The 25801-nt window shown below is 58.4% G+C and overlaps 1 protein-coding gene across 12 annotated transcripts in view; it reads right to left on the bottom strand.

Moving 5' to 3' along the window:
- PHLDB1 (pleckstrin homology like domain family B member 1) overlaps positions 1-25801 on the bottom strand; it is a 47832-nt gene that overhangs the window by 5108 nt on the left and 16923 nt on the right. Inside the window, exons 6-24 of one of the 12 annotated variants that reach the window (XM_043900647.1) lie at positions 23459-24804; positions 20679-20960; positions 20100-20240; positions 19854-19991; positions 17185-17313; positions 16667-16822; positions 14182-14292; positions 13922-14011; positions 13240-13383; positions 11442-11615; positions 10842-10982; positions 9324-9464; positions 9056-9158; positions 8577-8621; positions 7656-7950; positions 7467-7557; positions 5925-6071; positions 4275-4391; positions 3913-4015 (exon numbers count right to left, since the gene is read on the bottom strand). In XM_043900647.1, coding sequence (XP_043756582.1) covers positions 3913-4015; positions 4275-4391; positions 5925-6071; positions 7467-7557; positions 7656-7950; positions 8577-8621; positions 9056-9158; positions 9324-9464; positions 10842-10982; positions 11442-11615; positions 13240-13383; positions 13922-14011; positions 14182-14292; positions 16667-16822; positions 17185-17313; positions 19854-19991; positions 20100-20240; positions 20679-20960; positions 23459-24804 — 3894 coding nt within the window. The remainder of the gene's footprint in view (positions 1-3912; positions 4016-4274; positions 4392-5924; positions 6072-7466; positions 7558-7655; positions 7951-8576; positions 8622-9055; positions 9159-9323; positions 9465-10841; positions 10983-11441; positions 11616-13239; positions 13384-13921; positions 14012-14181; positions 14293-16666; positions 16823-17184; positions 17314-19853; positions 19992-20099; positions 20241-20678; positions 20961-23458; positions 24805-25801) is intronic. The other 11 variants (XM_043900652.1, XM_043900664.1, XM_043900658.1 and 8 more) reach the window with 11 other exon arrangements.

Here is a 25801-nt window from a genome sequence, read left to right as displayed (position 1 = left end):
TCCTTCAAGGTAGGTTTCAGCAGTATGTGAACCGAGAACTTTTAGATGTAAAAGCTGGGTTTAGAAAAGGCAGAGGAACCAGAGATCAAATTGCCAATATTCAATGGATCATAGAGAAAGCTAGGGAATTCCAGAAAAACTGCTTCATTGACTACACTAAAGCCTTTGACTGTGTGGATCACAACAAACTGCGGAAAATTCTTAAGGAAATGGGAATAGCAGACCACCTTACCTGTCCCCTGAGAAACCTGTATGCAGATCAAGAAGTGACAAAACCAGATATGGAACAATGGACTGGCTCAAAATTGGGAAAGGGGTATGACAAGGCTGTATATTGTCACACTGCTTATTTAACTCACATGCAGAGTATGTAAGGCGAAATGCCCAGCTGGTTAAATCACATGCTGGAATCAAGACTGCTGGGAGAAATATCAACAACCTCAGATATGTAGATGATACCACCCTAATGGCAGAAAGTGAAGAGGAACTAAAGAGCCTCTTGCTGAAGGTGAAAGAAGACAGTGGAAAAGCTGGCTTAAAACTCAACATTCAGGTCTTCCCTGGTGGCTCAGTGGTAAAGAATCCGCCTGCCAGTGCTGGAAACACGGGTTTGATCCCTGGTCTGGGAAGATTTCACAGGCCGCAGAGCAACTAAACCCTTGGACCACAACTAACTAAAGCCTGTGCTCTAGAGCCTGCAAGCCACAACTACTGAAGTTGCACGCTCTACAGCCCCTGCTCCACAAAGAGAAGTCACCACAATAAGTCCGTGCAACTTTTGCAAGTAGCCCCTGCTCGCTGCAATCAAAGGAAAGCCCGTGCAGCATCAAAGACCCAGCACAAAAATAAATAAATTAATAAAATTTTTTTTAAAAACCTCAACATTCAAAAAACTAAGATTATGGCATCCAGTCCCATCACTGCATGGCAAACAGACAGAGAAAAAGTGGAAACAGTGACAGATTTTATTTTCTTGGGCTCCAAAATAACTGCAGATGGTGACTGCAGCCAGGAAATTAAAAGATGCTTGCTCCTTGGAAGAAAAGCTGTGGCAAACCCAGACAGCATATTAAAAAGTGGAGACATCACTTTGCCAACAAAAGTCTGTATAGTCCAAGAGTCATGCACGGATATCAGAGTTGGACCATAAAGAAGGCTGAGTGCTGAAGAACTGATGCTTTTGAATTGTGGTGTTGGAGAAGACTCTTGAGAGTCCCATGGACAGCAAGGAGATCCAAGTCAATCCTAAAGGAGATCAACCCTGAATGCTCATTGGAAGGACTGATGCTGAAGCTAAAACTCCCAATTTTTGGCCACCTGATGCAAAGAGCTGACTCACTGGAAAAGACCCTGATGCTGGGAAATATTGAAGGCAATAGGAGAAGAGGGGGGCAGAGGATGAGAAGGTTAGATAACATTACCAACTCAATGGACATGAATTTGAGCAAACTCCAGGAGATAGTGAAAGACAGGGAAGCCTTGTGTGCTGCAGTCCATGGAGTCACAAAGAGTCAGACACAACTTAGCGACTGAACAACAACAATAAAACATTAATGAACCCTCCTTCATCTGTTCAGAGGTCAAGCTCCTCCAATCTGGACTGCTATGTACCCAGCAGGTCCTCAATTGATGGAGAATAAATGAGTTCAAGGAACTGGGATCCAAAGAAGTCAGAGACCCTTCTCTTAGGAGCCCACAGTTTAGGGTCGAAGAAAGCAGACACACATCCACTGTGTGACTTGGGCATGGTTAGGACTCCAAGGGAACACCTACAGGTCACCGGCGGTCATGAGCGTTAACTGAGAGGACACACGCCAAGGGTTCAGCACAGTGTCTGGCACAATACATGTGGATCTCTCATGACATCATTATGCCCCAGGGCTGATGTCACATGGCAGAGGGACCCTGTGTAACGCAGGAGTTCCCAGAGGAGGGCAGGAACCACTCCCATTGAGGTGGGGCTTCACAGAGGTGCGTTCTGATGTGGACCCTGTAGAATGGAGGGGTTTCATGGAGGAGGGAGCAGGATCCAGGAAGGCCAGGGAGAATGGCAGCATTCTGTTCTCTCCTGGCTCTTCCTTCACTGGAAATAGTAACACATTCCTGCCTCCGCTTCCTCACCGCCCACCTATCCTCGACCGGATTGTGTGCGGTCTGGCTCCCACCCCAGCACACAGTGGAAACCATTCTCTCATCAAGATCCAATCGTTGAATCGAATGGCCTTTGGGTACACATTATCCTTGGCCTTTCTGCAGCATCCATCATCACCATAGTGTCTCAATTTCTTCCGTAAATTATACTTTTTATTCCATGACACCCCATGCTGGCAGGCACACATCCACTCCTCCGCCTTCCCCATTTCCGCCCCGCCCACCCCCTCCCCTCCCCTCCCCCGCTGGTTTCACAGACATGAAGGAAGGCCACACATGCCAAGCGCCAGCTCAGCATCCCGGCTCCTGCACCCTGCTTCACTGCAGCCTCCTTCTCCTTCTCCCTCACAAGGGTGGGCCTGCCCTGGGGTACAGTTCTGTCTCTCCCTCTTCTCTGAAGTCTAACTGTCCGAGCTCAGCTGCTGAGAGACCTTAGGCAAGTTATTTAACCTCTCTGTGATTAATTTTCTTCATCTGTAAAACAGGTGTAAAAACAGTGCTTCCTTCACGAGATTACTATGATGATTGAATGAGATGATACATGTGGACGGCTGAGCACAGCATTGGCTCAGCCTGTGCAGTATGATCTGCTACCCTCATCGTTATTATTATTCCAGTGGCTTCGACTTTCACTCTGCCGCTAGCCCTGACCCTTCTCACAACCTTAGACACCCTAGGGGCACTTCAACCTCAGCGCGCCTAAGATGGAGTTGTCCTCCCAGGCCTGACCAAGTCCGTTCCCAGACTAGGCAGAAACGTGGGGGCACCCATCTGCCTCCTCACATCCAAGGCCCAGGTGGGCGGGGAGGGCTTCCTGGAAGAGATGGCATTTGCCCGGGGACCAGGTCGGGGGGAAGCCGGGTGCTCCAGGCTGCATGACTCCAGCATCACACACTTCTGGCCCTTTCCCTCCCGGCTCTGAGCAGGATGGCTCTCTTGGCTTTGTGGTTGGGTGGGGCGGGGTGACTGGCTGAACAGGCCCGCTACTGACTTGGGGACAGACTCCACCTGGGGAATTTAACCCAGTGCAAACCCAATCAGATTTCTCTTTACTGCCACTGCAGCCAGCAGCATTCCAGAAAGGCATGCTCTGAAGCAGAGAAAGCATCCACACAGGGCAGACCCCCACCAGCCCATGACGAACACGGACACAGATCAGGAGTAAGAAGAACTTTGGTTCTGAGCTCCTGGGATCTTAGGATGGGGTTGCTTCCGCAGCACAGCCCAGCCTGTCGTGACAGGGCTATGATACAACATCCCAGTCTCCAAGTGGGAACTGTCCAGAGGGAATTCCAGGGCTGGGAAACCAAGCTGGAGGCTGGGTGCAGAGCGCTGAGGGAGCAGGATGGCCTGGGGTGCTGCCCCCCGGGCACTGCTCAGCTGCTTGTCACGGAGTCTGCGGGAACTTGCCTAAGAGGGATCCACAGGACTCCATGCACCCACAGCATCTGGGGTCCCCTACAGCACCCCCATCATTCTTTGTTCACTGCCTCCCGGCAACAGGCTCCAGGGAAGAGGGTTGTGGCCCCCTTGCTTATCATCAGACCTTAAGATACTGCCTGGGACTTATTAGGTGCTTAGTAATACTGCTGGGAAAAAAATGAATCAGTGAACAAAGAAAAGGAGGTAAGCCAGGTACACCTTGTACATTTTCAGGGAGGGGAAAACAAGACCCACCTCAAGGCCCGGGCCCCCACCTGGAAGCTTCTGTGTGACAGAGCCCTGGGGTCCCAGCTCTGGGGCAGTCTAGGGGGAACTCACCCACGTAATAGGAAAGGGTGCGCTTGAGCCGGTCAAAGACAAACCAGCGCTTCTTCCATGACTTGATCTTGCCGCCCATCTTGACCAAGTAGCCACGGCAGACCTGGTGGGAAGCAGGGGTGAGGCAGGACCCAAATGCACAGCCCCCTAAACCTTCTTCCCTGAGCAGCAATATCAGCCCATCACCTGTGCCTGTGTTCACAGGGGGGCTGTCCCTAGCATCTCTTCAAGCCAGCACACCTGTCCCGGAACAGAGACCGCTGGTATTAGGGCGGGAGCTGAGGCCACTATTATGAGGACCCAGGAGGGGCCTCTGACCGTGGGGTCCCCACCATGCCCCCAGGAGCCTCCCATGCCTGTACCTTGCTGCTGAGCACCACGTGCAGACAGGTATCCACGCCGTGGCCTGATGACTCGATGTGGGTCTTCAGGTCAAAGTCTTCCTTCCGGATTGGCAGGTAGCGCGTCAGGGGTCGTGCCTGGGGACAGAGAGCAGGATGAGCAGGGGCTGTTCCTTCCCCGCTCATTCCCTCTTCCAGGCCCCTCGGCTTCAGTCCTGAACCCCTACTCTGTCCCTCTGGTTCCATGGGGCTTTGGCCCAAGCAGGGACCTGGCACACCTGTGCTGACTCCACCCAGGCCTGGGCAAACTGCTGAACGGCTCTATGCCTCAGCTTCCCGGACACAGCCGCCCTATCCCGAATGCATGTGGTCTCGGAAGAAAAGCCCAGTACGAAGCCTGGTCTTCCCGGGCAGGGTGGAGGGGGGGAGGCTTTGTTTGGGTCGCAACCGCTCTCTGGGCTTATCCTCATGTGTAAACAAGGGCTTTGAACTAGAGAATCTCTGAGGTCTGTTCCACCTCAAAATTTCTGAGACTTATCTATAATTTTCAGTCAATGGGAATTTTCTTCCTACTCTTCATTTCTAGGAAGAATGTTAGAATGAGGTGAAAAGGAAACACTACAGATTATTTAAAGAAGCAACAAAATGTTCAGCTTCCCAGAAGTGCCCGGAAATGATGAGCCCACTCCACCGGCTTCCCCAAAGTTGGCGGCCTCTGCAGCCACACCTGAGCCCCAGGGCAGGTGGAGAAGTTGAGTCCCCGAGAGGCCAGAGACAGGAAAGGGGAACGAGGCATATGACAACGATCCCAAGCAAACTCCCAGAGTTTCTCATTATTTCTGAATTCTCAAACCAGACAATCTACCCCTTAGAATTTATGTCGCTGCATCATTAGGAAATCAAGGACCTACAATCACCGGTCACTGCAGGGCAGGACCCCCACCCCTGGGGAGGCCCATGGAGACCCCACAGGAAGGGACAGACTGCCTGGGTCTCACGGGCTCTCCTGGGGGCCCAGGATCTGGGACCAGAAATGCAGGTAGATTTTCCTGCCTAACCTAATTTCTTCTGCCTTCAACTCCTCTGCTCAAGGCTCCCGGGTAATGAAACACCCTCAAGTTGGATTCTGTGTAGGGATGGGGTTCTTGTCCCAGGGAGAAGCTGGTACAATTCTCTTTTGGAGATGTAAACCGCAAGTCAGGGTGAGCTCAGCTGCTGGTGGTGGGGCCTGGAGCCAAAAGGTCCGGTGGAGTGAGGCCAGGACGGACACCAAGCACTCGGCGTAGGAGGGCACGGGGATGCGAGAAGGGATGCTGGGCAGACGCATGAGGCAGACCCACGAGGCCCCTGAGAGAGGCTGAGGGGAGTCCCCTGAAAGAGGCTGAGGGGAGTCCCCCGATCGGGACACGGCTCCCACCTCTGGAAGGCCTGCGCAGACCCTCATCTCTACAGGGTGGCCTGCCACACCCCCAAACCCGATCCACACACACACACACACACACACCGGCTTACACAGGCCCTAGTGGGTCCCTGTTCTTCAGGGCCAAGCAAGTCCCAGGTAGAATCCTGCTTGGGCAAAACTCCCTGGAGAGAATAGGCTCCACTGCCCAGCACGGGTACCCTGGGCCATCCGGACCCCCACAGTCCCACCCCAAGCCCCCACCCGCTCACCTGCGAGAACTGCTTCTCCCGCATCTTGACCTCCTTCTCCACGAGCTGCTGCCTCCGGGCGCTCTCGCTCTGCAGCCTCCGTTCAACCTGCTCCCGCCGCCTCCGCTCCTCCTCCAGGGCCTGCCGCCTCAGCTCCATCTCCCGTTCCTGCACCCAGGCCTGCAGCTCAGTGCCCACGGCTGCCCTCTTACCCCCAAGCCCCCCACCTCCCCTGCTCGGGCTGGGCCAGAGCTACAGGAGTCACCCACCTCAGAGGGCAGCCTGGTATGAGGGGCCATGGTCCTCCAAGCCCACCCTCCTCTCCAGGGACCATGCTGACAAGGGTAAGTGCCTTAAAGTGAGACCACCCTGCCTTCAAGCCCTGGTTCTACCACCACTGTGGGCGCCGGACCCTGACAAACTCCCTAAGCCTAGTTTCCTCCTCCGTAAGATGCGGCCAAGAGCGCCTACTCCTGGGACAGTAGGGAAAATTAAATGCGATCTTGTAGGTAAATGTCCATCACTGATGCTGGCAGGATGGAAGCACTCAATTGAGAAAAAAGGGGTGGGGGGGGGCTTTAAAATCTGTATCTGAATTCCTAGGACATGGGTTATCAAAACAACTTTTTCTGACATCAAATGCATTCAGCAGTTCTGCCCTAATCACTAAGTGAAGGCCCTTTGAAACTCCAAACAGTCACAGTTGACCTTCAAATTTTATGGAAAAAAAAGAACTTATAAGAGCCATTATCAAAAGATTTTAAGTCATTAAAACAAATCATTAAATACAGAGTACATGAGTGATGTTTTATATGTCTTCATCACCTGTAACAACCTTCACATTACTAACTCCCATCTACCATTTCTTCCCAGCTGAAAATTTAGCAGAATCTGTTGGTTTTTTTTTCCCTTTTGCCAAGAGATGTTTGCAAATGTGCCCTCCTTTCAAGGGAGTTTAAGATTCAGAGGCCTTCTCTTCCGGTTGGTCTCTTGCTCCCAGGGCCCCACTCTCATCTCCAGAGACACAGAGCGCCCCGGATAACAGGGACCGAACATCTTCAGCAGATTCCTTATTCAGCCTCCTCCCTGGGCACAGTTTCCCCAGTCTGGCTGTGTCCCAGCCCCAGGTCCACAGGCAGGAAACGTGACGTGCCCGCAGCCAAAGCCTCTGCTCTGGCTTGGATATCTGCTTTCTCTCTGCCCTCATCCTTCAAGCTCCAGTTCCCGACCATCTCCAAAAGGAGTGACCTGGCACTCAGGTAGACAGGCATCAAAATTTTCTCGGGGGCCAAAGGTCCCCTGAAGTGAACACACAAAGACTGGAAGTTCCCATGCAGGAAATTCACAGCTGGACAATGGTTACCGTGCTCCCTCCCCTTTTCCTAAGGGCTATGAAACTTGTCATCTCGCCAAGCCTCCCGATCCCCCACTTGAGGAACCCAGGCTTGGAAAACACTCTCTTCCTCAGGGGACTGCGGTGAGAACAATGCGGGGAAGGGGCCTCGGGAGGGGCGGAGGCCCCCGGCGGGCAGAGGGCAGCCCCAGGGCCCAGGTCTGCCTCACCCTCGACTCCATCAGCCGGCTCTTCTCTGCATGAGCTTCTTTCAGCATCTTCTCCATTTCCTCAATCTTCCCCATGTCCAGGCCACTGGTGCTGGGGAGGGAAGGGGGGGAGGAGGCAGCTGGTGGAGGTGGAGGCCCCGGGGTGGGGAGGACCAAGGCCGCGCCCGTCAGTGGCCGGGGCCTGGGTACCTGGACATGTTGTCGGGGGAGCAGACTGAGTTGCCCCCCGTGGAGATGCTGGTCTCCATGCTGTCGGAGCTCTCCAGGCTCAGCGTGTCGTAGGCGTGCTCACCCTCCTCGCCTCGCTCCCGTGAGGCCGGCAGGTGATGCAGGATGGAGTGGTGCATGAGCGGGGGGAAGCCCGCGGGCCCAGTGGGAAAGGGCGCCGCCCCGTGCAGGGCCTCCCACTGGCACTGCGCCTCCGCCGCCGCCTTCTGCTTCAGCTCCGCCAGCCGCCGCCGCTGCTCCTCGATCACCTGCTGCCCTGCGTGGGGGGGACGGGGGATGTCACGGTGGGCACCCCACCCAGCCAGCAGGATGCTGGCAGCGCTACAGAGGGAGGTGGCGAGCGGGGAGAGGTAACACAGAGCAGCCCCCTCGCCCCCCACCAGCTTCCCCGAAGCCCCCGCAGCTCTGGGTCCGGCTGCCCTGGCTTCATCGCCCGCACAAGTGGCCACAGCCGTGTGGTCTGGCTTCGGCATCCTCACTGCATGCTGAGTCCACACGGGGCCCTGAACCTGCCCGGGGGGCGCCCTGGGGGCACGATGGCCCGGTGGCTCCAGCTCACAACCCAGGCCTGAACAGGTGGGCAGGGCGCATGCTCCCAACCCTGCTGCTGGGAGGAGGAAGGGGTGCCGGCAGCCCGAGCACCCACATCAGTGCACACCCCGCGGCAATGCAGAAGCAGGAGCTCACAGGAAAGGAGGGAGGGGAGATAGGCGGAGCTCCGCTGCAGCAGAAGAGAGCTCGCGAGGCCAACCCGACACCCCAGCCCAGCTCAGCCTGGGGGTCTTGCCCGCGGGCAGAGGGGGCCTGGGCAGAATCCATCATGCGGAGGCCCGGGCGGGGGCTGCCTGGCCAAAGCAATGCCCTCGGTGACCAACGCTCTACCTGCTGGGTCGTCGGTTGGGAGGGGCTCGGCAGGAAGCGACTCGACTGGAGTGGGGGGCCCCGGGCAGAGGGCAGGGCAGAGACACAGAGGGGATGAGAGGAGAGAGAGGCACAGACATGGGCTTTCGAAACAACCAAAATGCATACGAGCAACCAGCACTCCTGGGTGTTCCCAAGAACTAATACGTTAGGGAAGCACTCGTGGAGGTCATCAGGCCCAACCCCATGCCTCCAGACAGGGCAACGTCTAGCCCTACTGAGGTCAACAAGCATTCCCCTTACTTGCTGGGCTCTCTAGGAAAGATGCCACAGCCCAGCTACCCTGAGTCCCCTGCCCCTCAGCCTTTGGATAAACCTTCAGGAGTCTCTCTTCCTTAGGTCTCTAGTCCAGATCCCTTTTGCTCTCCACATAAAGGGAACATGTGGTGGAGGTCCAGGGCCCCTGGGACAGCAAGTGGGCTGGCGCGGTGGCCACTCACCCTTCTGCTGCAGGGCCAGCTGGCGCTTGGTCTCGATGTCCTGCAGGGTGGCTGCCAGGTTGCGAGGAAGGCTGCTGGTGCCATTCTGGGCGAGCAGAGTGCTCTGCGGGGGAGGAAACGGGGCACTGGGACCCGAGGCTCAGAAAACACCCACCACCCACAAGGCTTCGTGGGAGGCTGCGGTCCCTCCCCAGTGTGGCCGTCTCCAAACCCCCCCGACCACCACCACCACCCTGCCCCACACGCAGCCCACCCACTGTTCTCAGACCTTGGGTGAGGGGCTGCGGCCCAAGGTAGCCACGCTGAGCTGGGAGGAGGAGGAAGATGAGCCAGAGGAGGAGGGGAGCGGCCCACTGCGGGTGCGTGGCAGGGGGCTGGTGGCCTCGCCATCCATCTTGGAGCGGTAAACCTGGAAGGGGGAGGTGGTGTCTGCTGAGGGACCTCTGGCTCCCCTGCCCACCACCACTCCCACGGCACCGAGCAGGCTGGGACCCAAGGTGCCCTGCACCAGGCCCCTGAGGCCTCGGTCTCTTGCTGACCACAGCACTGAGCCTCCGGGGCCAGCCCAGCAGGCAGACATTCCCAGCAGCTGCCAAGCCTCTTTTCCAGGCTGTTCCTCCTTGGGTCCGTCCCTGGTCCAACCCCGCATCGTAGAAAGGACCGTGTAAGTCGACCCACGTGAGGAGTTAGCACCGATGGGCTGAGTCTTACAGGAGGCCGACTGGAGGCCAGGGCTCCCTCTGGTCCCAGCTCTGCCAAGTAACGGGCTAGGTGACCTTGGGCCACACACCTCCCCACTCTGGGCCTCGGCCTCCTTATCTGCAAGAGGAGGGGGCAGGGCTAGACTAAATAACTGCCAGCCTCCCTCTCGGCACTCATGTTTGGTGACATAGTCTTTGGAGTCAGGAACCCTGACTCTCAGTGCTTCCCCCGCCACTTCCTAGTTGTGTGACCTTCGAGAGATTACTTATCTGCTCTGGGCCCAAGTGTTTGATCTGTGAAATGAGAGTTCTCGTTATCTACCTCAAAGGCCTGTGGTAGAGATTACGTGAATCAAAACATGTAGAAACCTCAACCCAGCTGGGCACAAAATAGAAAGGCCATGCCAACGACTCCTAAAGGGAACATGGAATTTCAGCTGAGATCGGTCCTCGAGGTGCCAAGTCTTCACTCTAGGAACGAATCTTGAGTGGGCAGGGGTAGGGGGTTGTTCAGGCACCACGGCCGGTCAGTGGAGTAGAACCTGGAGCAGAAGACTACCCGAATACCCTGCTCCACACCACAGTCAGCAGCTTGCTTGGGGCTCCAGCAGACCCATGCCCCTCACAGCGACTCTGAGTCCAGGGCATGAACTCAGGGCCGTCACCTGAGAGGCTCTGACCCACTCTCTCCTGCCTTGGAGAGTCATCCCTGGGGAGACCAGGAGAACAAAGACAGGCGACTCTCCCAGGATACACAAGCGCCAGGGGCAACAGGCTCAGGAGCGTGTGAGGACTAAGCGAGAAGCTCCGGGGTGAGAGCTGCCCAGGGCAGAGTGGGGGTGTTGAGTGCCGCACGAGGCACCGCCACTCCCCAAGCCCCCTTCCGTCGGATCATCCAGCACATCACCCTCGGATTCAGGAGGCTGGCCCTCCATGCCCTGAGGGTCAGGACGGCCGCCCGCTCAGGGTCCAGAGGCCCCTGCTGCACTGGCTAGATTAGTCCCCCGCCATCTGTGCGGCTGAAGGGTCGGCAGGAGGTACCCAGAGCAGAGAGGAGCAGGGCTGGGCAGTGAGGGACGGGTTACCTGCAGCTGGCGGGAAGCTTTGGCGGGCAGAGGCGGGGGGGAGGAGCGAGGGGAGGCGGCAGCAGGGCCCGTCCCCAGCCCGGCCATCAGCTCCTGGTACCACTGCTCTAAGTCTACAGCGGGGAGCAGCAGCTTCTCCATCTGGAGGGGGCACGGGGGAGGAGGACAGGGGACGGGAGGGCAAGGATGGAGAGAAAGAGGTCAGGAAATCAAGAAACGAGGGGAGCGGAGGGAGGAGGAGGAGGAAGGAAAGGGCGAAGAAAGGGCAAGGTCGGAGGACAGGTCAAGGCAGGCCATTATCGGGGAGACAGGAAGGGAAGGGAAACAGGGAGGACGGGAGAAAGGAGAGCATAAAGAGAAGAAAACACAGTGAGAACACAGTTGCCATGAACGCGCTAAAGGCAAAGAGAAACAGGGCACAGCTCCCAGACCACAGGCACGGACTACGCCAACCACGAGGCCAGCCGGCCACAGCCCGCCCGGCACACAGCGCTCCCCTGGGGCCGGCCGCGGGTGGAGGCACCATGGCATGGGGGGGAAGCACACACAGAGCCACGCCGCGAGTGGGCTGCATGGGCGGCGGGGGCACAGACCACCAACCTGGGGCGAAGGCGTGACAGAAGCGAAGGAGGAGGAAGAGGGCAGCGCGAGAGGAAGGCAGGAGGTGGGAACCAGGTCCTGGGAGGCAGGGGCCCAGGGAGGCAGGCCCGGCGCGGGGGCCGGGGGCACCAGGGAGCTGCCCCACATCGCCTTTAGCTGCTCAAGCGTCACGTACTTGGGGGAAGGCCGGACACGGGAGGGAATACAAAAGGTTAATGTGACTGGAACCCAAGAAATGGCCCTGCCCAAGGGTAGGAGCCGGGGAGGCCTGCAGAGCCCGGGAAAGCCAGGGTCCTCTCAGCAGGAGGCCCTCACGCTAGAGCGGAAGGCCTTCCCTCCTTGAGCCCTCAGGAGCTGAGAACGCAAGAGTGGGAACTGCTCCCAGCTCCCCTTACGCCAGCGGCCCTTCTCCGTCACTGCTGAAAACAGACCCTGCTGCCCACCCACTGCCCCACACCCTGGGGCGATGCAGGGCACCCACGAGCAGGCCCGCGGGTACAGGTGGGCTCACTCGGTGGCTGGTACCTCACTGTCGGGCAGGGGTTGAGCGAGTGCGCTGGGGGAAGTGGCAGAAGCATGGGGGTCCAAGCGGGAGCACAGGTAGAGAACCTCTGCCAGGCTCACATACTCCTAGGGCGCCCGGTGCGAGGGGAGGGACGGGCAGAGAACAGGTTAACAGGACTCCACCAGGCACCAGCCACCACACGTCACGCCATTCAACACAAAATCCAAAGCAGGGGTGGGGAGCTCGCTGTGGCCACAGAGGGCTGTCAGGGGGGTTGGAGGGAGGGCAGAAAAGGGCAGGCAGAACTATCTGAAGGCTTTTTTTTTTTTTTGGCCACACTGCACAGCTTGTGGAATATTAGTTCCCCAGCCAGGGATTGAACCCATGGCCTCGGCAGCGAGAGTCCTGACCACTGGGACTTGCAGGGAAGGCTCTTCTTGACCTTCACTTATGAGGCTGCCCTGACATCCAGGCCCTGCTGCAGGGCCTGGATAGGCCCTGAATGGGCCCCCTGATCGCCCATTCCTGGGTTTGCCCTTGGCGAGGGGCAGGTGAAGAAGTCATGAGCCCACCAGGGATCAGGACGCAGCTCCCAGAGCACCCTTCTGTCTCCAACACCTTGGGCATCCCCAGTGGGGCACACACATGCACTACTTGAGCACCAGCCACACCATTCCCATGGGCCTCTCACACCCCACCTGCTGGAGCTCCAGGAGCTGGAAGGGTGGGGGTGGAGGCACCACGAGCGCCTGAGCAAGGTGGACCCTGAGAAAGAGACCTGAGCAGGGAGCGGCTAAAAGCCCCGGCAGATAAGCGTGCCCACTGCCCAAAGGTTAGGACTTGGAAAGATGCTCACACAGTAGATCGTGGGGTGGAAAGACAGGCACTGTCATATTCCCTGAGCATATCCTTAGAATCCTGAGTTTGTCCAGGTCTGGAGGACACAGCAGGCACCCAAAATGCATGCGGAATCAAAGCCCGGGATCCTAAGCCTGCCCCACCCAGGGGAGCCCACCCTGGTCTAGCTCCAGAGGCAGACTGTCCTCCAGAGGTCACAGAACAGGGAAGTGAGCTGGAAGGTCCAGTGTGTTGTGGGAACTGATGAATGGCATGCAGAATATATGCAAATTGATATGCAAATTGATGCTCTGACTTTTGCATGAGCTGCCCAGCCACCTATGGAACCACTGGCCGGACAAAGGATTACTGCCACTTGCCCTTCAGCGGGGCCGGTGGGAGGAGTCGAGGGCAGAAGCTCATCAAGCAGGCAGACAGGCAGTGATCTGTGATTACCTCTTGCGCTTTGAGGCAGAGCTGAGTAGAAGCAGGTGGGGTTAAGGGAACAGAGAAGGCCCCAGCCTGAGAAGACTCTGGGAAGGGGCCCAGAGCTGCCATCCCCAGCCCCACCTCTGAGGACTCAGAGATGAGCAGGTTGGCCTACAGAGAGGGTACAGGTGAGGGGCCTCATCCCTCACACTCAGCCCAGCCACCCCACCCGAGGCCTAACTTGCTTGTGCAGTGAGGCAGAAAACCAGGCATGTCCTGCTGGGACCTCACACGCCAGGCGTGCAAAGACTCAGGGAAGAACAGCTGAAGGAGCCTCAATGCCCACGTCTGAGCCCACAGCCCAGCTCTAGACAGAAGCCCAGGGAGCTCCAAGATCAGGACCCCGAGATCCCTACACTCCCCCTCAAATTGGGTCTGCCCGGCCCCATCCTGAGCTGCCATCTTCCCCACCCAAAATGTTAAGATCAGCAGGCTCCTGGGAGCCAGAGAGGAAGCTGAAAGGCAGCCAGCTGGTAGCCATGGAGGATCCGATACCGGACCTCAGGGCCATTCCTGCTACATCTTTCCAGTTCAGGAAAGTGTCCCCACACTAGACCTCAGCCACTGGGGTGAAGGTGCCACATGTTTCTCCAGAACCTCCCAGGAGACCCTTGGGCTCATGAGGCTCGGGCTGACCCAACCACGTTACCTCTTTGAGGGTGGACGTGGTCTTTGGGAAAGGCCGGCCACCTGTGAGCGAGTGGTATCTTCTTTCCAGCATAGCCAGTTTCTCCTTCTCCTGCAAGTCCAAAGCGGCAGAATCAGGAGTGGGAATGAAGCAAGAAGCCCCAAATAAAGGGGGATCCCACACGGCTGGCCAGTCTCCACCCAGCACCCTGCACTCACCTCCCACTCCCCCAGCCCCTCCCCGACCCTCCTCCCCCCTCACTCCCAGTCTGACGGGGCTACCTTCTGCAGCAGCTGCAGGGCGGCATTCTTATCTCTGGCAAGGCGTTCTGACTCCTGCACAGCCTGGGACCGGATCTGCCCAGCCTGACTGTCCAGGACTGCCAGGCGCTCCTGGAGAGGATGGGAACAATGGGTGAGGCAGCCCAAGCTTGGGTGAAGGGAATCAACCAGCACTTCCGCTCAGCCTCTCACCCCCAGAAAACGCAGGCTGCTGTGGTCAGCTCCTTCTCTCACCCCTCGATCAGGGAGCCCTGGGCCACCAGGCACACCAGCCAGAACTGAAGTTCCTAAACCCCTCATGCCCCCACCTCCAAAGTCAACAGGTCCTGAATCCTGGAAATGCTGAATGGTCCTCCACCTGACCCCTGTCCTCAACCCACTGGCACCATGCCAAGCCAGGCCCTCTGCTTTCCCGGCCTCGACCTTTCACCAGCCCCTTGTTTCCACTCTCTCACCTTTCTGATCCACCCTACACTGCCACAAACAGCTTCCTAAAATGGCCTTTGAAAGGGCTTGCTTGTTTGCTTGTCTGAATTTCCTAGACTTTTGGGAATGTATATTGTGTGTTAGTTGCTCAGTCGTGTCCAACTCTTTGCAACCCCATGGACTGTAGCCCGCCAGGCTCCTCTGTCCATGGAATTCTCCAGGCAAGAATAATGGAGTGGGTTTCCAGCCCCTTCTCCAGGGGATCTTCCTGACCCAGGGATCGAACCTGTATCTCCTGCCTTGTAGGCAGATTCTTTATGCCTGAGTCACCAGGAAAGCCCAGAATGTATATTACTTGAATAATTTTCTTTAAATCCATGAATAAGGGTAGGTCATGCTTCTCAAAATCTTTCAGCGACTCTTCACTACTCACAGGATAAAGCACAAACCCCTCAGCCAGCACTCAAGGGCTCCTGGACCTGGACCGACTTTCCAGCCTCCCTCCCACCCTGAGCCTTTGGCGTGCCTCAGCTTGGCCCTGTTGTACCATCAGCTGTTTGGGTGTACACTCCCGGGCCTTTCTTATACGGTGCCTTTTGCCAGGAATGCTGTCCTGTCTTCTCCACCAATCAGGAGCTTACTTCTCCTCCAAGACCAGACCTAACACTATCTTCTCTCCAACATCTCCCTTGATTATCACTCAATTTCTTTGCTCCTTGTTCTATGCTCAAATTATTCCCTATCACTCTTTGCCTTGGATTACTGCTACCTGTGAATATATATCTCTCAACACCACCAGCTGTATGATCCCACCCCAGCTGTATGATCCAAGGACAGGCTCTGTGTCTTTTCTGTCTCCATATCCCCAACAGGGCTTAGTGTAGTGCCTGGCTTAACAATTGCATGCTAAAAGGGAATGAAAAGATATTAAGTGAGAGAGAAGGATGGGGGCTAGTGCAAATGAGCTGTGTTTATCCCAGGAGGTCTTCCTGAAAGAGGAGGCCTTAAACTAGCACCATTAAGAGCAAGATATAGGAGAGAAGGGAGGGAAGAAGGGAGCTGTACTAAATCTGGGGTCAGTCCAAGGAGACTGAAGCAGACCAAGTGGTAATCGGGCAAGATCCGCCATTTACTGAGAACCTGTCAGGACCCAAGAACACTGCTAAATGCTTTGCTTTGCATGTGTTACTTCACTTAACTCTCTTATGAGGCAGGTGCCCTTATGCTCATTTCACTGATAGGTAAATGTATTTGTAAAGCAGAGCAGCTCAGGGAGAGAAGCAACAGATCTGGACTCAGGGGGAAGTTCACTGACTCCCCCACTTACCACTAAACTCAGACTAGCCATCAAGCCCCACTTTTTGACACCCTTCCCCAGTCTCACTGCATTCACCTCCCACCTACTCCTTCCAGCCTGGCAAAGTGCACATGCACACATATGTATGCAAACACACCTGGTCCACCCGATCCCTTCTCCTCACCCACTAACTCTTGCTTAATACATCCTCACCCCATCACCGTGTCCCGGTCTTGTTGAGATCAGGAGCTGATTTTATAGCATCTGAAGCATCAGACTAGACCAGAATGGATGCAATGCCCAATCCCCTTGTTTCACAGCTCAGCTGAGCCAGGCCTGAGCTGTGGCTGGAACTGAAGTGATGCCTTTCTAGGACCCCGGGCTGGCTCTAATATCCAGATCTCAGGTCTGTGTCCCAGCACTTCCATCAGACAGAGAGCTCCACAAGGGGCAAGCGTCCTCTTCACCCACCTCCTCCTCGTCCTCCATCTGCATCTCTCACTTCCCGGGCCAGCCAGTGCCCAGCTCCGAATGTGAGCCCCATCCACTTTCCACTAGAGGACCGGGGGTGTCACAGCTTCTAAACAATGTCTATTGTTGTTCCTCGAGAGCTTACTATGATCACAGCCTATGCTGTTTCCACATACATCATCTCCTTTAATGCTCACAACAGCCTGTTATTGTTCCTGTTTTACAGATGAAGAGACCCAGGCTCAGCCAGGTGAGGTCGAGCCGGCACTGCCAGGGATGGGGCGGGCGCACCTTCCTCTTGGCGATGCTGCGGAGCAGTTCGGCTTTGCTCCGGAGCAGCCCCTGGCCCGCCAGCTCGCGCTCCTCCTCCACGCGGCTCTCCCGCTCCAGCTGCTGGAACTCCAAGTCCTCGAAGAGCTTCGTCTCTGTCTCCAGGGCCTCGGCCTCCTTGAATGACAGTGACAAAGGGGGTCGGGTGGTGCTCACGATCCCACTCTGCGCCTGGAAGGCCAGGCCACAGAGGCGAGAGCTCTGGGGGCCGGACCCGGGGAAACGGAGGAGGGGCCCTGCCCCCACCCTGCCCCCTTTCCTCCGCTAGGCCCTGCCGCTTTCCCGGGCAGCGCGGCCTGCAGCAGCAGAAAGGAGAACCTCCATCCCCAATCCCCCCATCCTTCCCTGTCCCCTCCAAGCCACAGCACCGACCCTGGCGTCCGGCAGGTACTGCAGGGCCCGGGCGCTCCCGGCCCACCGCTCCTCTCTTCCGGGCGGGCGGCCCTCGGGGGCGGGGAGGGGGGCTTGGTGAAACTGACCCTTCTCAGCTGCTCCTGTAACTGTTCCCGCACTGACTCGGGGCAGTTATCGAGCTGCGTCTGGAGCTCGGCGTAGAGCGCCTGGCGGGCCTCCAGGTGCCTCCGTCCCGCGGCCAGCTCCGCCCTCTCCTGGTCGCCGGAGGCGGAGGGGGCGGGCACAGGGGAGAAACAGAACACACACTCCTCAACTCCGGCCCGGGGCCGCGGGGGCGCGGGGCGGGGCGCGGGGCGAGCGGGCGGGAGCAGAGAAGCAGCAGGACCGAAAGAGGAGAGAGCCAAAAGGAGGAGGAGGTGCCGACTGGGAAAGGCGAGGAGCCGGGGTGCGAGACGGGACTCAGGTGCAGGCGACGGTGTCCGAAGCAAGGGTGTGGGTCCGGGCAGAAATGTTGGTCTCTTGTAATCCCCTCACTAGAGAGGTTTGGGGGTGGGTCCTACGAAGAGGCCCTCTGTTTCCTCTCCAAACCGCTCAAAGCCAAAGCTGGTTCCACATCACAAACCCGGAGCCTCCAGCTCCTGCGCCCCCCCGCCCCTCCGCCCCCTTCTCCCACTGCCCAGAGACCAAAATTTAGCCCTGGAAAAAAAGGGTAGAATTGGTAAAGGTTAAATCCAGGGGTTGGGTGTGAATTGCGAGCCGAGGATGTTAAAGCTAGGGCAGTGCAGCGGAGGGGACCCCAACCCAACCCCCTTGGCCTCCCCCACTCCTGCCCAGGGTGGGGGTGGGGTGCTGGCACTGCAGCCTGAACTTCAGCAGGACGAGGGTTGCAATTAGTTCGGCCGTCGCCATGGTAATAGGAGCCCCAGGAGTGGGTACAGAGAGGAGGTGGATGGCTCTGTCTGGGGTGAGATGACACCTCTGAGGGCGGGAAGGGGAATGAAGGGGGGGGCTGGTGAGTCACCCCCTCTGAAGGTCAGGCAGAGGAGAGACGGTGATTTCAGATTCCAAAGCCAGAGTGGGGCCAAGGGCTGGGGCGGGGGCGGGGGCGAGGAGCGGGGGCTGCTGAGGGAACCTTCCCCATTGCCATCACCATGGCCACCACCATCTATCTCCATCACCACCACCACCTCAATAATTGGGCCCAAAGAGAAGACAAAGTCCACACCTCCAGGCAATGCCAGTGCAATGAGAAATGAGGCTAGGCAGGTTCCTGCTAAAATGCTGAGCATCACCCCGGAGTCCTCATGTTTCTTCTACCCACCCCTCCGTCCCATGAGGTCCCCATCCCCATCCAGGAGAGGGGGACATGATCAGGCCAGTTTCTGAGATCCAAGCACTTCCCCAGGCTTGGATTCAGCCTACGATGCCCTATAGGGAAGAGGCCTACCCCTTCTTCCCACCCTCTGGTTGGAGTATCTGCAGTTGGGAAGCCCCAGAGGAAAACTCAGAAGGGTAGCCACTGGGTGGCAGAGAGACCCTGTCCACGCCCTCCCCGGCCATGCCACCACCACTGACCTCCTTACCCCTGTGCTCAGAAGGGAAGGCAGACGATGGCTGGAGCTCAGCCTGCCTCTCCTCTGTGTAGGAAACTGCCAACAGGCTATGGAGGCCACACCCTGGCTTTTCCAACTGAGAGGAGGTCTTCAGGCTGAGAGGCTCCTCAGCCAAGCCAACCTCCCCCAGTCTTGGACCCCTCCTGCCAATGCCCCCTTGAGAAAATTCAGCTGCACCCGCTGTCCGTTCCTTTCTGATCAAAACCCTGGGGTCCCACACCAAGAAAGGAAGGAGGCAGCATTAGACGGGAGAGGCCAAGGGCACACAGGTGCCCATGGAGTTAGTGCAAAAGCAGGCACGGCTCAGCCCTGCCTGGGTGGGTGGTACTGGCAGTTAGGGGCATGCGGAGAGCCCAGGACAGTGGTTAGAGAGGGCGTTAGTGCAGGCCTGGTTGGTAAGCGTGGAGTTAATTTGGCACAGAATTTGGGAGTGTGGTTTTGGGGGCCAGAGCCAAAGCTCAAAAAATAAAAAAATAAAAAAGGATGGGAGGGTCAAAGAATTTTTAAGAGCTTCAAAATTGAGAGGCAGGAGGAAGACACTCTCCAAAAAATCCAGAAGGAAAATTAATTCTTGGAAAAATACTGTCAAGTCCAGAAAGAGGTGGCCCCTCTCCACTTCGGAGCTTTTGGCACGTTGTTGGGCATCTTGGGAGTGGCTGGCATGGCCCCTGTGGGACGGAGCGGCCCCTGCAGGCTGGCAGGAAATCTGAAAGGGGCAGGGGCAGGAGCTGGGACCCCCTGGGATGGGAGGCTGCAGATCCTGAAGGCTCAGGGAAAGCAGAGACTCGAGGGCCATCTCCCAAAGTTCACGTCCCGAGTCCCAGAGCTCTGCTTGGAGGGGATGTCCTCCAATGCAGGGACTGGACCTGAATCACTCCCCAGCACCGGTCCCCTGGGCGGTGCTCACCACCCAAGAAGGGGCTTCGACACTTCCAAGAAGGGGCACGGAGGGCCCAGAATGGCAGGCACCCAGGCACCCAGAGGAAGAACAGAAACCCAGGCAGAGGAGACCCCAGACACCAGCCCAGACCCTGGCAGCACCCTCCACGCTGGTACTTTCCACCGAGGACAAGGCCCCCTGCCCCTGCGGGATGGACGATGAGGTAAGGGATGAAGGGCACTTCTCCTCCTCTCCCAGGCCGCTGGCGCCCAGCACAGAGCCAGGCCAGGTTGTGGGTTACCTTGTCCCTCTCCTTCTGGATGCTCGTCTCCAAGGTCATCAGCTTCTCCTGTAGCTGGTCCACCGCCTTCTGCTCTTTCTGCAGCAGCGCCCGCTCAGCCTCCCTCTCCCCCTGCAGCAGCGCCCGCTCCATTTCAGCCTGCAGGCCACAGCAGGGTCCATGTCAAGGCCACTCAGGGCAGCTCAGGCCACGCTTGGGGTGATCACCAAGCCTGGGAGGAGTCCCGCCCAGGGCCCTTGCTCTCACCTCTCGGGCCGACTCCTGCAGCTGCTGTTCCAGCTCCTTCACCCGGACTTTGAGCTGCTCTACTCGCCCCAGCACCTGAGCCCGCTCCTCTTCCAGGGCCAGCACCTCTCCCTGGAGCTTGGCGCAGGGGGCATCCTCGTGCTGGAGGGGAGGGGGGCCATCAGCTTGGGGGAGCCTAGAGCCTCCCAGGACGAGACTAAGAAAATGGATCACTGTGTCTCAGGACACTCAGAAGGAGCAGCTGGACTGAGAGGAGGAAATTCCCCTCCCTACAAGGAGAGCAACACGGCTGCAAGGAATAACGACTCACTGCTGAGAGCCAGGCCTGGGTGGGGCCCCGAGGAAAAGGTAGGTCATAAAGCATATTTATAGCTTGGGAAACTCATCAGCACCTCCCCCTGTTCCTTGCCTCCTCATTTCTACACCTCTCATTCCTGGGTGTCCCAAACTTCTGTTACTGCCCACTAGCAGGGCGAGGTACCCACCCATGCCTGCCCGCTTGGCCCCGGCCCCCGGCCCCGCGCGCAGCCCTGGCCCTGGCCCTGCGCCCGGCCCGAGGCCCGGCCGGCTGGCTCCCACCTCCTGCTGGGTGCTCTCAGTGCTACTGCATTCCTCCTTGAGATTCTCCTCATCCGAGCGCTCCACACTCTCCCACAGGCGCTGGGCGGCACCTCCAGGCTCCTCGCTGCTGCGGCCCGGGGCCCCAGGGCCCACCGCGAGGCCTCGTGAGGGCCTCCGGCCGGCCAGGGCCAAGGCTGCGGCTGCCTCCCCTATGCTGGGCAGCTCCCCGGCCTCGGGTTCCCCATCTGCCCGGCTGTACTCGGCGCACAGGTTCAGGATGGTCTCCAGGCGCTGGCGTTCCTGGAAGGGCGGGCAGAGCAGGCATGAGTGGACGGTCCTGGGGCCAGGAGGCTGCCTAGACCCAGGTCTGGCATCTCGTCAGGAGCAAGGACGCAGACACCAGGGGCTCGGACTCAGAATCAAGTCAGGAGGGCCCTGCCCCCCGAGGTCTGGGGAGGCTGACGGAGGGAGGGCAGGTGCCCCCGAGGCAGGCAAGGGGAGCCAGGCTCTGTGCCCCCTGCCCAGGTGACCAGCGCCTCCTGCCTTCCTGTCTCCTCTCCCTTCTCATCCTGTCCCAAGGTGGGTGTCCCCGTGGACACAGAGAGACACACTCAGGAGTGTACGCTGGTGAGCACGTTCTCACTAAAGACCACGATGAGAATACAGGTAAACACTTCAGGTGCTCACGCTGACACAGGGACCCACAGAGACACCCCAGCACAGCAGCGCTGACACACGAGGACACAGCACGAGCCCCGGCCGGCAGTAACAGGCAGGCACACACAGACACCAGCCCTGACACGCACGGACGCACACTGGCACACACTCACTTGGATAAACACAGCCTAGCACACAGACGGGTGGGCGCCCACACAGACGGGGCCGGAACACAGACTCGGGGGCCCACGGCGACCTGACACCGGCTCACCCTGCCCCAGAGGCCTGAGCCGCGGTCCTCACTCCCGTCTGCCAGCTCCCCGTCACCTGCTGGCAGCTCTCGGCTCTCTGCCGGCATAGCGGGTCCCTGGCCCAGCCACTCCTCCATCCACCCTGTCCCTATACAAAGCCCACCCAGACACCTCCCAGGGGCCTTGGAGGTGAAGACAGGACAGTACAGGCATGCCCCGGCTCCCCTCATTACACCCCAGACGTGGAGCCTCCCCCCCAGGCTCCCTTGACTCCCTGGCGTCCCACCACCTCTGGTGTTTCTCACCACGGTTTGGTCAGGACCCCCCGCCCCAGGCTCTTACCCAGCTTCCTTCCTGCTGCTTGCCCAGTTCCATGGCACCAAAACCAGGAACAGAGTCTCAGCACCCAGGAGGCTGGGCCAGTGCCCCCGCCCCTGCCCCAGGACACAGATAAGCAGCCTGGTTGAGGTGGGAGGAGCAGGGCAGGCAGCCTCTGAGATTTAAAGTGGCAGGTGGGGCAGGTCAGGGCTGGTGAGGCACCTGGGGGTGGGGTGGGGGCGGTGGTGGGAAGGCTGAGTGGAGTTGAGGGAGGCTGGGCCCACCACACTGCCTGCTCCAGGTTCATTGTCCCCCCTCCAGGATGAGACCCCAGGGCGGGTCAAGCATTCTTGTCTAGGCCAAGGCAAAAACATAGAAGATACAGCCATGGAAGAGACTGGGGGCCCTGCCTCATCCTTCCCCAACCACCCCCCCAATACACACACACTGTCTCACACCCTCACCTCACCCAAAGCTGTCCCAGCCTCCTCCTTCCAAAAGGGCTCCAGACAAACCTCCTCTGTTCTGACTCTCCTCCTTAAACCAATCCTTGGGTCCCGGGGCCCCCAGGGACCCTGCTTTCCTGCTCACAAGGGAAAGACGCAGAAGCTATTTCCCTGTGCATGTGCTCCAGGGTATAGACACCAGCCAGAGCCCCCAAGCTCCCTGCGCTATCTGGGGAATCCCAGCCCCCACCCAGCTCAGATGCCATCTCCAGGACAGCTGCCCAGAGCCACACCCAGCCCCCAAATACACCCATGCGTGCGTGTGTATGCGCGCGCACACACACAATTACTATCACACAGACTGGTCACGGATCAGCCGGGGCTGCCTGTCGTGTTTTCTCCTTCTCCCCCCATCTCCAGATGATCCTGCATAGGCCAAGGTGAGCAGCTCCCACCCATTGAGAGAGGCCAAAGAGAAACAAATGGCAACCCACTCCAGTATTTTTGCCTGGAAAATTCCATGGACAGGTAGTCTGGCAGGCTGCAGTCCATGGGGTCATAAAGAGTCTGACCTGACTGAGCGACTAAACAACCACAACAACAAAGGGAAGCCAGAAAGAAGGACCAGAGGCTTTTTTAAAGAAAAGCCTGGAGAAGACAGGAGAGAAAGACAGGAGGTATGGGTTCAAGTCCAGTTCTGCCAGGACGTGCTGTGTGACCTTGAACAAATCCACTCCCCTCTCTGGGCTTCAACCTTCTAATCATTAAGCCCTGTGTTCTCAAACTGAGAGGTACAAGCCTCATCCTAAACATGGTGTGTTTTCCTAGAGCTTCCCTGTATTCCAATTAATCATGTGAAATGTTAATTTATACATGAAAACAAACACTGTGTTACAGAATAAATGCAAAGTTAGCATGCATTTGAAATAAGGCCTTCGAGACTTCAAAGGAAGGGCTTCAGGGGACCAGAGCCTTGGCATCCAGGTCACTGTGGTGTACCCTGGAAGTGGAGAAGCCTGGGAAGCCCAGGCTCTGTCCACGCGCCCCTCCCTCCTTGCCAGCTGGCCCACCCACACCCTGGCAGAGCGCCTGTCGTGATGCCCGCAGCCTCCCTGGCATGGCTCACCAGCCTCTCCATCTCCTGCTCCCGAAGCCGCTCTTGGCGCTGCCGCCGGTGGTACTCCAGGAGGTCATCCTCATTGTCACTGATCTCCGTGATGCTGTTTTTCCGCTCCCGGGTGATGGGCACCCGCAGGTCCCCGCTGGAGAGCTTCCTCTGGGCGCGGGGGCTCTGGCGGGGTGAAGCCCCTGTCAAGGAGCCCAGACTGTAAGCTGGGCTCAGTCTGCCGCTGAAGCTGCCCTTGCGGGGTGCTAGGGACTCCCCGAGTGTGGGCGAGGGGCTCCGTGTCCTACGGCCCCGGGCCCCCAGTGTCAGGGAGAAGTCCTCCGGTGAAGCCCCGTGGGCTGCCCAGCGCCGGGAGCGGGGGCTCTCTGCCACGTCCCTGGTTAGTTTGGGATCTGGGGCGGTCCGGGCGGGCATGGGGGAGAGAGCCCTGCGGGACAGAGATGGGCTCAAGGGAGGCAGTTCTCTCATGCTGTCCAGGCCCCGCCGGCCAAGGCGGGGGCTCTCTGGAGGCTGCAGGGTGCGGGTGGCTGAGCCATCCGAAAATGTTCGGCCCACCAGCTGGCGTGAGGGGCTGGTGGTCAGCACCCGCTCAGCGCCTGGCGGCTCCCGGAAAGGGCTGGGAGGGCGGTCCTGGAGCGTGCCAATCTTATTTCGGGGTGCAGGGACTGGCGGCTGGAACTTGGGGCTGCCGGGAATGCTGGTGGGCGGGCCCCGGGCACCGGAAGCAGGGTATTCACTAAGGCTGATCGCCACCACGGGCAGCTGCCCACCCGGCCGGGGGCTCTCGGTGGCTCTGCGGGCCTCGGCCAGGACAGTAGCTGCAGGGCTGTCTGTCAGCAGACCTCGGAGACCAGGGCTGGGAGGCCTCTCGTGACCCCCCTTCCTGCCCAGCCGGGGGCTCTCGGAGGGGCGAGCGCCGCTCGGTCGGGACTGTGGGGGCTGCAGGGCCAGATGGTAGCTGGAGGACCGGGCGGGCACCAGGGGGGGCAGGGAAGGTGCTGGTTCCTGCCCGCTGGGTGAGTGGCTGGCACAGCTCCCACTGCTGGCTGGCGAGGAGAGTGGAGAGAAGGCCGGAGAGGTGTTCTCATAGCTGGAGCCCACAGACATGGCGCCGGGGCTGGTTGGGGGGGACAGCAGGTAGCGCCCGCCATTGGCCATTGGTGACAGTGGGGATGTGGCGGCAGGCTTCTTGCCAGCAGCTCCAGGCTCCTCTAGCACCAGGGAGTCCATGATTTCCTGCAGGTCCTTCTCAATAGAGCTCACCAGGGAACTGTGGCTGCCACAGGCGGAGGGTCCCCGGGTTGCAGGCTGAGGGGTGTGGTTCCCGTTCACCAGGCTTTCGGATTCTGTGAAGGGAAATGCAAACAGCCTCAGGCCCCATCTTCACCTCCTGGGCCCTAGGGAGCTGCATATACACAAGAGCCGGAGCTCCCCACCTCCTGCTAGCAGGGCGGGGCTGCCAGGGCCCTGGAAAACCAGCCGGCAGTTCTCAGTCCTGGGGCCAGCTCTGCCCCTGACCTGCTGCTGCACCACCTTCCCCAAGTCGCCTGCTCTTGGTTTTGCCTTCTGTACAGGAAGAATGCTCCTCTGGCTCTAACATTTTATGACTTAGGACAGAGCTGGCAACAGTGATGGGCACCTCTAGGTTCCTCCCTGCCTTGGTTTCCCCAACCTCCTTGACCTCTCCTTCAGAAAGGGCAGGCACGCATTTTACAAAGAGCAGGGGGCCATGCTAGGGAGCAGGCCAGAAGTTCCAAGGGGTCCCCGTTTATTAGGACATTAGCGCCTCCCAACACGCAGCAGAGACCCAGGAAAAAAAAAACACACACATACATAGCCTCCAGGGCTGGGTGACAGTGTGTACAGTAGCACTTTATCCAATCAGAGGCAAGGGAGGGGCCTGGCCCTGAAGGCCAGTTCCTGAAAGCCAGGCTGGTTAGCAACTAGGTGCAGCTCAGGGCCTCCAATTAGACCATTAAGCCACGCCAGCAGGAGCCTGCTTTTGTCCTGCCCCAGCCCTCATCAACCAAGCAGGAGTCTCTGGAACCACTGCCCCAAACAGCTGAGAGAGTGGCATGATAATTTAAGGTAGGGTAGAGCTACCCAGGGAGTGGACTGGAAACCCAGGCTTCTGAGCTCCCAAGAGTCTAGTATACAGGAGGCGGAGGAGAAGGGAAAGCCTCTGTAAGCCTGAGTCTGGTCCAAAATTATGGGGACTGTGTGGGACCAAGGCAGAGGGGTTGCCATGGATACCGGTGATCCCAGTGACCATGATCTTTCCTCAGATCCCCAGGCAATCCATTGAAACCACTGATGCCAGCCCGCTCGATGTACCTGACACAC

Source organism: Cervus elaphus, chromosome 1 (genome assembly GCF_910594005.1).
Source record: "Cervus elaphus chromosome 1, mCerEla1.1, whole genome shotgun sequence".
In the NCBI taxonomy this organism is placed as follows: domain Eukaryota; kingdom Metazoa; phylum Chordata; class Mammalia; order Artiodactyla; family Cervidae; genus Cervus; species Cervus elaphus.
This window is presented reverse-complemented; position numbering and strand designations above follow the sequence as displayed.